This window comes from Leuciscus leuciscus (assembly GCF_965113295.1).
Source record: "Leuciscus leuciscus genome assembly, chromosome: 12".
Lineage (NCBI taxonomy): Eukaryota > Metazoa > Chordata > Actinopteri > Cypriniformes > Leuciscidae > Leuciscus > Leuciscus leuciscus.
The window spans coordinates 13,768,501-13,780,992 of record NC_138736.1 but is presented as its reverse complement, the minus strand read 5'-3'; the positions used below and the strand labels follow the sequence as shown (position 1 = coordinate 13,780,992).

The window sequence follows — 12,492 nt, the reverse complement described above, 5'->3', positions numbered from 1 at the left end:
CCATTATCCCCGTCCACTTCACATGAATCATAATCTGTTATACACAAAATCTAAGAATCCTCAGAGGACAGAGTGTTGGCTGAGGTGCCTTTTTCTGAGTAATTGCGTTAAATATTTACCACTTGATTATTCATATTACGAGGTTTGGGACATACAAATTACGGGAATTTCACGGGAGAAATAACAAAACGGGAGGGGGTCTGGAGATGGGTGTGAAATACGGGAGAATCCCGGGAAAAACGGGAGTGTTGACAGGTATGCTCTTTGTCACCTGGTGTTCTTCTCACCGAGAAGATCCCAGAAAATGCCCGATCAGGTCTGTGCTCTCCTTCCTCCAAGAAGGGTTGGAACGAAGGCTGTCTCCTTGCACCCTGAAGGTTTATGTGGCTGCAATCTCTGCGCACCACAACCGGTAGGACAGCATGACCTGGTCAACAGGTTCCTTAGAGGGGCCAGGAGGTTAAATCCTCCCCGCCCCCCTCATATGCCCTCTTGGGACCTTGCAGTGGTTCTATCTGCACTGCAGAGAGCTCCCTTCGAGCCATTGCACTCAGTTGAGCTTAAGTACCTCTCTATGAAGACGGCGCTCCTGGTTGCTTTGGCCTCCATCAAGAGGGTAGGGGACCTGCAGGCATTTTCCGTTGACGAAGCGTGCCTGGAATTCAGGCCGGCTAACTCTCACGTGATCTTGAGACCCTGGCCTGGATATGTGCCCAAGGTTCCCACGACTCCTTTCAGGGATCAGGTGGTGAAACTACAAGCGCTGCCCTTGGAGGAGGCAGACCCAGCCTTGGCACTGCTCTGTCCAGTACGACAGAGCAGTGTCTGTAAGTCTTCGTGCTTACGTAGACAGAACGCGGTGTATCAGGACCTCAGACCAGCTCTTTATCTGTTACGGTGGGAAGCTGAAGGGAAAGGCTCTCTCCAAGCAGAGGTTGTCTCACTAGATAGTGGATGCCATTGTCTTGGCTTACCAAGCGCAGGACCTGCCGTGCCCCCTAGGGGTGAGGGAACACTCCACTCGGAGCGTGGCTTCCTCCTGGGTGCTAGCGCATGGCGCCTCGCTAACAGACATCTGTAGAGCTTCATTCGCGAACACATTCGCGAGATTCTACAATCTTCGTGTAGAGCCAGTGTCCTCTCATGTACTCGCTCCCAGTGCTCAGTAATAGGACCTGCTCGGTGTCATCGCTTGCTGTGCCATTCCACTCCACTGTTGATGCCGTCACCAGAGTGCATGCCCCATTTGGTCAGCCCTCGTGATTGGCTAGGTGCCTCCATGTGCAAGGTTCCCGGTTAGGCAACCCCCACATGTGTATTTCCACTGTAAGTCTCCTCCGAGCACGTGTTTTCCCTCGGCAAGACCCCTCTTGCCATCTCGAGGTTGAAACATTCCACCCTGCGGAAACATTCCATACCTCTGAGTTCTCCATATGCATCCCGTACTCGGGTCATATGTGTATTCTAAGTCCTCCCTCTGGGTAGGCGCTGTTTCACATATTTCATCTGGGATATGCTACCCAGTGTACCCTGGTATTGTTGCGTTAGCCTGGCCTTTCACTCGTGCAAGCCTCATGACAAGGAGGTGGACACTGGACACTGGAAGACAGCCACATTGGCTAGATTAGATTGGGACCCCCATTTTGTCAGTCACTTACGTAACTCGTAGTGACTGACTGAAAGGGAACGTCTCAGTTACATATGTAACCCTCGTTCCCTGAATGAGGGAATGGAGATGTTACGTCCTTATGCCACTGCCGCTGTACCGCTGAAATGGCCGGGGCGCACAGTCTCGGCTCCTCAGCAGGTAACATAATGCAAGATTGCACTCGTGGCTCCTTTTTATACCCACGCGGTGGGGCGGAGTTCGCGATGCAAATTCCGCAGACCCATGGTATTTTCATACCATTGGCTCGTTTTCTAATTCTCTAAGGTGATCGGGCTCTCTAGCGAAACCCCCATTTCGTCAGTCACTGACGTAACGTCTCCGTTCCCTCCTTCAGGGAACGAGGGTTACATACGTAACCGAGACGTTATCATCAACATCAGTTCCCATTATCCCCGTCCACTTCACATGAATCATAATCTGTTATACACAAAATCTAAGAATCCTCAGAGGACAGAGTGTTGGCTGAGGTGCCTTTTTCTGAGTTTGAAGATTTGAGAAAGCTTTTCAATTTTAAGACAACAGCCTTTTCACTCACATTGTCATAATTTGGCCGTTTGTGGCACAGATGCAAAAGGAAATTGTTTATGACATTCATTTTGGCATAACACAGTTTAATTATTTGATCAACAGATGCAAACTATGGGCTTTGTGGAGGGAGCTGTTGTTCGTTTGCAGCACCTTTTTTAAATTTAAAAAGTGCTATGACTTCCAAACAAGCCAAAATAAAAAGTGCTATTCAGGACAAGTGCTTTCAATATACATTAATATAACACTTTTAAATAAATCAATATTCATTACTTGTGTTTGCTGTTATCTTTAACCCTTTAAAGCCTTCAGTATCATATTTGATATGCAAATCTGATATATGCATGATCGAAACTGCACTGGACAACCTGTTGTACACAATCTACTATATGCCTTCTGTCATCTGATTTATAGTTTATACTTTTTTAGTAAGTAAATTACTTTTTAGTATAATTGTAAAAACATCCACCTTCAGGCTGTGGTACACATTTCTTTTTGCTGTGAAATAAAAAAAAATATATAAAAAAAGGTAACTTTCATAATGTTAGTAATATTTTTCAAGATCAATATTTGCTGGACTGAAGCAACTTAAGTTTCCTTGATTATCCATACATCCTTTTTTTCATGTTAAAATGTATTTCATGTATTTGATACATCAGGCTTTTAAGAATTTATATTTCTGTCAGGACCACTACTGTCAAATTAATAGTTTTAATAGTTAGGTGAAGTTTGATATCTGGCATTAATTGTGACCAGTGTCATGCTACAGACTTAGCAGATAGCAGTATCTATCTGAACAGATGTCGTCTATTTTTCTGAAACGGATGAGATCCTGAAGGAATCCTGAAAAACTTGACTCCACAACTGGTGCGATTTTCACAGTCCATGACGAACAAGTAGGCATTTTTTTCTTGACGAAAAATTCTCTGGTTAACACACTATTCAATGGGATGGAATTAACTTTCTGACCCCGACCTGCGCACTGCGAATTGCAAATTTTCCTGTGACATCAACCGTGAAGGGGTCTATTGCATTGCATTATATCCAGGAGAAAATTCCATGCACAAGGGAGATACCGAAAGTGTTTAAATGTGTCCAATTCTCTTGAGAGACGAAATAGCGATGAGAAAGACAGTCTTTAGAGAGATAATCTCAAAAACTTAGAATAAGTTTAGGGAGCTAGGGAGAGGCCTTCTAGTACAACAGCCAAGTCCCATGTTGGCACCCTCTTGCGGACTGCTGTCTTCAGCCTCAAAGTGCCACAAAGGAAACAAGTTATTATTGGGTGTCTCCCCAAAGATACTCCACTCCAAGGGAGGTGGTAAGCAGCTAGTGCCGCCACGTACACCTTCAGTGTGAAGGGGGATAACCCTGCGGAGAAGCGCTCCTGCAGGAACTCCAGCACTGCACCCACTGGGCAGTTAACTGGGTCCAACTGGTGCTCTCCACACCAGGAAGTGAAAAGTCTCCAGTTTCCTTGTGGATGGAGCTCTGGAATCAGAGGGGCTGGATGGCTGAGTGAGAACCACAGTGGACAATGCATGGTCTCTTGGGATGCGAACAGGTCGGCCTCGGCTCGACCAAAGTTATCCCCGGGCCTCAGCCCCTGCCTCGACAGGATGTCTGCCCCCTGATTTAAGTACCCTGGGATATATATCGCTCTCAATGAAAGTAGCTTCCCCTGGGCCCACAGGAGGATCTGGTGAGCCCGCTTGTATAAGGGGAGCGATCGCAGACCTCTCTGATGGTTTATATAAGAGACCACCGATGTGTTTTCTGACCGAACAAGCACATGATGGCCCCTCAGGTCTGGGAGGAAGTGTTTCAGAGCCTGGAACACCGCCAACATTTCTAGACAGTTGATATACCATGAGAGATGATGGTCCTGCCGAAGACCTTGGGCTGGGCGATCATGAGTTCCCCCAACCCATGAGGGAAGCATCCGTCGTTAGAGTGGCGCGACGACAAGGAGTTCCCAGCAAGGGCCCTTGGGACAGGAACCAAGGTAATTTCCACATGACTAAGGCATGAAGGCATCGCTGCGTGACCTTGATAATGCGAATCGGGTTTCCCCTCGGGGAGAACCCCTTGGTTCTGAGCAACCACTGCAATGGTCTCATGTACATCTGGCCACAAGGTATAATGCTGGACGCTGCTGCCATCAGACCTAACAGTTTTTTAAACTGCTTTACAGTGGCTGGCCAACGAAAGGAAGAACACCATATTGGTTCGCTTCGCCCCCGAAAGCGAACCTCAGGAACTTCCTGTGTTGTGGAAGGATGAATATGTGGAAGTATAAGTACCTTTAGATCTAACGTGACAAATCAGTCCTCGGACCTGATTTGTGACACGACTTACTTAAGAGTAAGCATCTTGATTTTTTTGTTGCGCTTCCCTACAGCGCAGATCTAAAATTGGAGAATTCTTCCCTGCTGGGCGGAGGAACCCGTTCTATAGCCTCTTTTTGCAGAAGAGCTTTTACTTCTAGTTCCATAACCAGAGCCTGCTCGGGACCAACCACTGAGGTTAGGACCCCGCCTGCAGGACCCAGAAAGATATATTTGGCAGAAGTTTCCAATCTGCCAGAAGGTCTACTAAGGATACCAGTCTCTCGAGACTGGCCTCTGGTGTATTTTGAACAGCAGGCACAGTGCCCTGAAGCGGCGCACCGGCAGGGAACAACTGGCCTGACCAATCTAGAGCCCACCTCGGAGGGAGCGAGCAACCCTCGGGTAATAACTCGCTGGGACCCTCTGCGCCCCAGCATGAAGGTGGGGTTGGCAGTCCGGCCCCCTGAGGGCACAGAGGGAGACGGGCACCGTATAATGAGGTGAAAACCGTCTTCCCCATTGAGGGGTGTACCCTCAGAAGCCCGACACCACTGGCGTCAGGGCTTCTTGGCCTACTTAGAGATAATAACGGTCCTCAGATCCGTTTTACCAAAAGTACGGATTTTAGAAAGGGAACGAAGCACTCGGCACGTGTTCTTACAATAAACATGGATTTAGAATAGTGCATAGTATTTTATACAGCTAAAAAGCCAGAAAGATATTTCATTTAATTTCTCAAAATTAAATAAAACCATAAAGAAACTGTCAGCCCACACTGATGTGCATGCACCGCCCCCAAACAAACACTTTTACTGGGTGTATACCCACTCGTAATGTAGTGAGGGCAGGGAGGGACACGATTCAAAAAGCTGTTTGCTTCACATGAAGTGGCGAGTCTGTTTCGATAACTACAACATTCAGCTCCTCAGAACTGGATAATTGCAGTACCGGTGCCACATTCGAGGTGGAAGTAACCGCAAAGCGTGCTTCCGACCCCGAGATGAGACACTGGACCTGGCAGGTGAAGGCAGAAAAAGGGCGAAGCCCATCTCTAACCCCTCTGCCAGATCCATTTGCGAACCCCACGACTCGAGCCGCTGCTCTGCCTTGGCAGAAGCGGGACGCGAGGAACGCAAGCCGAGTTGCCCTCCTCTAAGAGCGATCGGTGGGAGCACAGCGTCCTCAACCGTCTCACAACAATGCTCATATCCAGCCCCCTCGAGGGCTGACTGAACGTGCTGCGTTCCCAAACGAACAACACACAATACATGTGTATCCCCACCCGTGATGTAGATTGGGTAGGGATGAACACACTATTGAAATATTGTTCACTCACCATTATAAAGTTTATATATAAATATTATTATTAATTTTTTTTATGGGTGAAAACTCCTGCCTAGCAAATTCCAAGACAGACAAAAAACACCAGGGACATAGATTCACATAGAGCGCTTGCTGAAGACACAGAAGCTGATGCTGTTTGGTTCAGGTGTGCTTTATAGTTTCCCAGTCGATGACGTCACATGACGTTCCGTCACGCTGTTAGACTGGTTTCATACGTGCTTCATGACGTAATCACGCAGAGGCGTTCCCAAAGCGTTCCGACGCATCTCGAGTTCCCTTGAAAGAGAACTGATATTCATATGCATTTAATGTAAGCAGTCTTACATTATATAAAGATCTCACTGATTTGTATTACAAGCTATTAGAATTTCATCTTACTGTTTGGCCATATAATTATCAACAATGTATCAAATTGAATGTTTTTGCTCTGTTTGGGAGTCTGAATAAAATGCAGGTGTTTTTTCTTCCTCCTGCTTGAGCTCCATATTCTCACCATATCAAAGTATATGAACCATAAAATGGTGATTTATCATACACATATGAAAACTAGAAAGAAAAAAAATTGTCTAAAGGTTCCATTTAAAAATATATTTGTCTGTCTAATATTTGAGGCTTTACAGGGTTAAACAACACAAAAGAACAGGAAATTCTATCAATAAAATCAATAAGGACTTTGCAAACTCCACCGCTTTATGTGTCTGTTGGATTAATTGAAAAGATTCAAATGTTCTGTTTGGCTATGTGTGTGATCAAAATAGTGTATCTTTAAACAGTATCTTTAAAATTTGTCTTTGTGTTGAATACCCACAGAGCGTGAAAATCCTGACTTACAGAGAGCCTCAAAACCCAGAGTACAAAGACTTCGTTTCCAGACTGAAGACAGATGCCATGGACATGTTTAACTTCAGCGTGGAAGATTCTCTGGTAAGATTTTTAGTGGCAACTGTGCTTTTCAAGAATAACGAAGTACAGATCATGCGTGTTCCGGTCTATATTTTTATTTTGTGTCCGCAATATTGTAGCTAAAAGCTTCTTCTCAAACTACTACTAAACAGTGATATTAATGAACAAAAATAATTGTTTATTTTAAAATATTTTAAATTCCAAAAAGCAAAATAAATGGTTAACCTTGTGAAAAAGAACACTTTAGCATACATTTAAAAAGAGTATACTTTTTACAGAAATAATATACGGTAACACTTTATTTTACAGTGTCCTTGTTACATATGTAACATGTACTTACCATAGTAATAACTGTAAATTATGCATAATTACTTGCAACTAACCCTCAACCACATCCTAATCCTACCCTAACCATAGTAAGTAGGCTACATGTAGTTGCTTAATATTGCTCAGTTTTTAAAAATATAATTACACTGTAACAATGACACCTTAAAATAAAGTGTAACTATAATATACTGTAAAATTAATATGCTTAAGTGTAAACTTAATGTAATAATTGAACAAAAAAAAAAACTGTACTTAAGGCATGAAAGTGTACTCTAAGTATATTGGTGACCTTTCCTAGTAATATTATTGTAACGTTTAGGACAATGAAGATACAAATAATAAGAGGATTTATTCTGAACACGATTACTAGCCAACATACGATACAGTGTGCACATAACACAAACAATAACCGACCGTGAACATAGAACAGAGAGGAACTTAAATACACTGATGAACAATGAAGAGAAGGTGATAACGATGATCGCTGGCAGGTGCGGGTAATGGTGGAGTGAGTGCAGGTGTGAGCCGGAGAGGATGATGGGGAATGTAGTGCAGATGGTGACTAACAGATGACAGTGACAGTGACAATTATATTATCTGCAAGTGCAATTTTCAAAAGGTGTACAGGAAGGGAAAAAAATTGCAAATAACTTATATTGTTTATGTTTATATTGATGCTGAGCACTTTGCATTCAACATCGGTGCATTTACATTTAAAATAATGGCAGTTATTTAAAGGGATAGTTCACTTTGAAATTAAATTTTGGTATGTTTTAGCTTACCTCAAGGGCTTCCAAGATGTAGGTGTCTTTTTTTCCGCAGTAGTTTCAATTTTGATATTTTTAGGTCAAACCGTTCTTATCTGTCAGTCAATGCAGGTCGATGGTCACTTGTCTCAAACAGCATGCACAGAGTCCAAATTAAAACAATTCCCCGTCGTCCAAATTAAACAATTCCCCATCGTAAGTACACATTGATGGCCTAAGACAGATATATACACTAGATGTCGCCTTGGCTACTGCGAAACCGTAGCCAAGGCGACATCTATTGTATATATCTATACCCGCCCGCGCTCTCAGATCACTTGGACGTGGCTGAGTTCAAGAGGTAAAAACGATATAAAAACTGTTCGTTTTCTCACACAAACCGCTCGTTTCGTGTCTTAGGCCATCAATGTGTACTTACGATGGGGAATTGTTTAATTTGGACGACGGGGAATTGTTTTAATTTGGACTCTGTGCATGCTGTTTGAGACAAGTGACCATCGACCTGCATTATATGACTGACAGACAAGAACGGTTTGACCTAAAAATATCAAAATTGAAACTACTGCGGAAAAAAAGACACCTACATCTTGGATGCCCTTGAGGTAAGCTAAAACATACCAAAATTTTATTTCAAAGTGAACTATCCCTTTAACATATGACTGACTATTACTAAATGGATATCTGCTATACTTCGCTTCGCTTCACGTCGTGCCACGATACAGCACAGCCTCTCGTACCTTATTGCTTTTATAAAACGTCAGAAAAAATATGTATCTATGCAACTTTCATGAAGTAAAATCACTAAAAGCCTTCCTTCCGCTGGAAAAAATAGTCCCTGTCCGTAAACAGCAACAGAAGTTACAGACATTATTTCGCCATTATGGTGGCAAAGACTGTCTTTATGAGTGAGTGAGTCAGTTAGTAGTGACTGTCATAAGACTTTTATATTGAAATCTATTTTACTGTCTTTGTATTGAAAGGGCTCAAACTTGTGAACACGGAAAAGGAACACGCAACTGACAAATGACTAGGGCACTGGTAAACCCATTGACTGTTAAAAGGACAAGATATCGCAGCGGACATTCAAACTGATTTTTTATTATGAATATAGAACTGACCTGAAGAAAAATGCTATATATACTCTGTAAATGCAGGTACACTCGCTTACTCGGCTATAGCCTATGCAACTTTTTCCCCAAAATAAACATAACAATAGCCTTTTTATTTTACCATTTATGACTCAAACATCTCCTGATGAGCATACTGACACCTTGTCCGCTCACAGTGGGTGCACCTATAAGCCTGTATCCAATTTTTTCTATTTTCTGTCAGGTCGGATTTTTCCCGCACTGTCTGCGGATGTGACGTCAAGCGCGTTCATGTTAAACGTTTCAGATCACTCTGCCACCACCGCTAGTCAGCAAACAAACTTAGTTTCTCAAACAATATATGTATTTGACTGTTCTTACCTCTGTAAACATAATGTTGACTTCTTTGCAGCGGATGACTTGTGAAGTGTGCACGTACGAGAGCGAGCAGAAAGGAAGAGCAGTTCCGTTTTTTGGCCACAGGTGTCAGTTGCGAGTTTAAATTTCAGAAAATCGCATGTAGCCTCTTTAAGCTACAATATCAATGAGAACAAACATTTACGTTGCTAAGAGTGGTTGCTAGGGGTGTTGTGTAGTGATACATAGAACCGTTGGGTAAAGCGGTCATAGTCGTGTTTTATCGTGAACAAAACATAGTTATTGACCAATCAGAATCAAGGATTGGAACTAACCGTTTTATTAGCATGAATACATATATCACAACATGCTCATGTTACAAGCAAATATTAGCATTATTGTGATTAACGTTTTGAGTTATTAAAAATTGTTATATAGAGAAATGTTAAACCAAAACTTAATTTTTTTAGGATTTCCTAATTGAGTAATCCTTTTATATAATAATCCTGAGTAAAACTTTAACGTTTTTTAGGAGTTTATCTTACGTATACTGCCCACTCATATTGATTGTAAGCAAAAGTATTTAAGAAACCAGATAAATGCAGTAAAGTCTTGTATTGATTGTAAACAGATTTTTGGGAGTTGTCCCTTGAGACCAAGCCACTGGAATGCAATTTCTGTTCTGAAATTCGATCCTGATGATTTTTTGAAACCACATGGTTCCCATGTTAAAGGAATGTCAATCTAGTGCACACATAAGACCCCAGACTTTGAAGCTTATTCAAGAATGAGAACGGTTTCTCCAAGACGTAGTACATTGTCACCTTGACTTAATGGATTACAGCTGCACACTAACTCTCAGTTCACCTCTCATGTTTCTCATGGAGAATTACCCCAAGGTTTAGGCAATAAGAATGAATTGCACCTACTGATTGCATTTTTTGCTTGCTTACATTTTCCAAGTTGTTTTAACATCCAAATCACTATAGCAATTATGTAAATTAGATGAACACACAGACTTACAAAATCACCCTTACGAAAAATAAGTTTATTCAAGTGTTCTACAGTATTAGTATATTTCTTTTAAACTAAAAATAAGAAAGTATACTTTGTCTACATTTTATGTATTTCTCAGAAATATACTTAAAATTACACCTAAGTGTACTTGACTTATACTGAGAGAAAAGTCCAAGTATATTTGGCCTGTACTCAATCTTTTGATCGAGATGTACTTAAAAGTATAATTAAGTATTCAAAGTATACTTGGCTTGTATTTTTTTTAACTCTTTTGATCGAGTAGCCTATTAAATATAATTTTTTTACATCGTTTTTTTATATACAGTCTAATGAAACTTACACTGTTTGAAAATATTGATTAGAATATTGATATAAAACAGATATGTTTCTAATTCTGCGTTTCTGAATTTTTGGTAGTGTGCATAGGAATTTACTTTAATTCTACTTTACTCTTTACCCACCATTGACTGAATTTTCCAGCTATCCCTGTTTTCACAGTTATACGGTAGGGGGCGCTATGACACATCTTCTAATACAGAATCTCCGGATCAAAACACAGGAGAAGAAGAAGCTGAAACAAGTGATAGAATATTGCTCATGTTATATGTAAAATAACATGATCATCAAACATTAAACTGCATGTAAATCAAAACTGCTTAATGTTACCAAATGAAATGCCGAACCCATGAAAAGAAAACGACTGTGAAGCTTTGGGGTTGTTGGACTCGATCTACTCCATCTGTGTTTTGATCATCGTTCTGAATCTGATCAAGGCTGATCAATGTGATTTTCTCAACTTTTTTGTTTAAAATGTTGCCTTTCTTTATGAAACTTACCGACATTCAAGTGTTGATAAAAAAGAATGCATGAAGCTAATACATTTTTATTTTTTTTTAAAGTACAGTTAAAGGTCTTTTTCAAGTATAAAAAATAATATCTACATTTGAAAATTGTAGTATACTGCAAGTGCAAAAATAATAAATAAATAGTAAACTATAAGTATAATGTTATATTCACTCAAAGAAAACTTACAAGTATACTTGCAGTATAAATGACTAAACTAGTAGTTTACTGAGATTACACTTCAGTGTGTACTTTCATTAACTAAAAAAATTTACTACCAAATGAGAAACCTAGTTGTGTACTTAAAGTTTACTACTGTTACACTTATAGAACATTTAAACGTATACTTTTATATACTAAAAGTGAGCCAATTTAGTCCCAAGCAGTATTGAAATAGTACACTTACAAGTTTACTACAAGTACACATTGATATTAGTATACTTACTACATAAAATATACTTGAACATTACTTAAGTATACTTCATAAAATTAACTTGAAGTGTACTTCTTTTTCATAAGGGCAGTGTTGATGGCAATTTGCACAGGGCAGTTCCTCAGCATTCAAGCCAGTTTTGAGTGCTAGGTTTTTGAATGATGCATCAAACCTCCACAATGTACTATACTATAGCTCTCCACCACTGCAATCCAGACACCTGAGTTATTTCTTTAAAGTGCCCCAATTATGCTATTTTAAAGGCCCCTAATTTTGTTTTGGAGTCTCCTACAACAGGTTTACATGCCTCAAAAGTAAAAAAAAAAAAAAAAACGGTTTCATTTTCTCATAATATACATTGCACATTACATGATTCTTAAACGACTCGATGGATGAATCAGTCTCTCTAAATCCCTGCTTTCCGAGAGCCTGCTCTGCTCTGATTGGCCAGATGACCCAGTCTGTTGTGATTGGTCTACAGTTTACAGTGCTTGTTGGAAGCTATACGGCCATTACCATAACTGAACGTCAGCTCTGTCCGGAGGCTTCCTCAGTCCTCAGCGATTGTACACACTGTAAAGACAGTAACGATGGCGTTGTTTTTATATCAATCAGGGTGCAAGTCCGATGATGAAACATTGAAAGAACTAGTTATTCAACCCTAACCTCCATTGCGACGATGGCTTGAGCAGGACGTTTCAGTGATATGTTACTTAGTTTGAGGTATATTATGAGATGTTGCAGCTGTCCTTCCTCACCATCAGCATTAACAAGTGTATGTCCATCAAACAAACCGACTTTATTGCAGTGCACATGCAGCAACTTTATCAGTACGGTGCATATGTTCGCCCAGTGCTAACGTGAATGACCGATGTAACAAACGTTTGTA

General features: G+C 41.1%; 1 protein-coding gene across 2 annotated transcripts in view; it reads left to right on the top strand.

Annotated features, from left to right (window-relative positions):
• The window catches only part of npr1a (natriuretic peptide receptor 1a), a 122,395-nt gene that overhangs the window by 47,596 nt on the left and 62,307 nt on the right, over positions 1-12,492 (top strand). For both annotated transcript variants that reach the window (XM_082186098.1, XM_082186099.1), the window contains exon 4: positions 6,679-6,792. In XM_082186098.1, the coding sequence (XP_082042224.1) occupies positions 6,679-6,792 (114 nt within the window). The remainder of the gene's footprint in view (positions 1-6,678; positions 6,793-12,492) is intronic.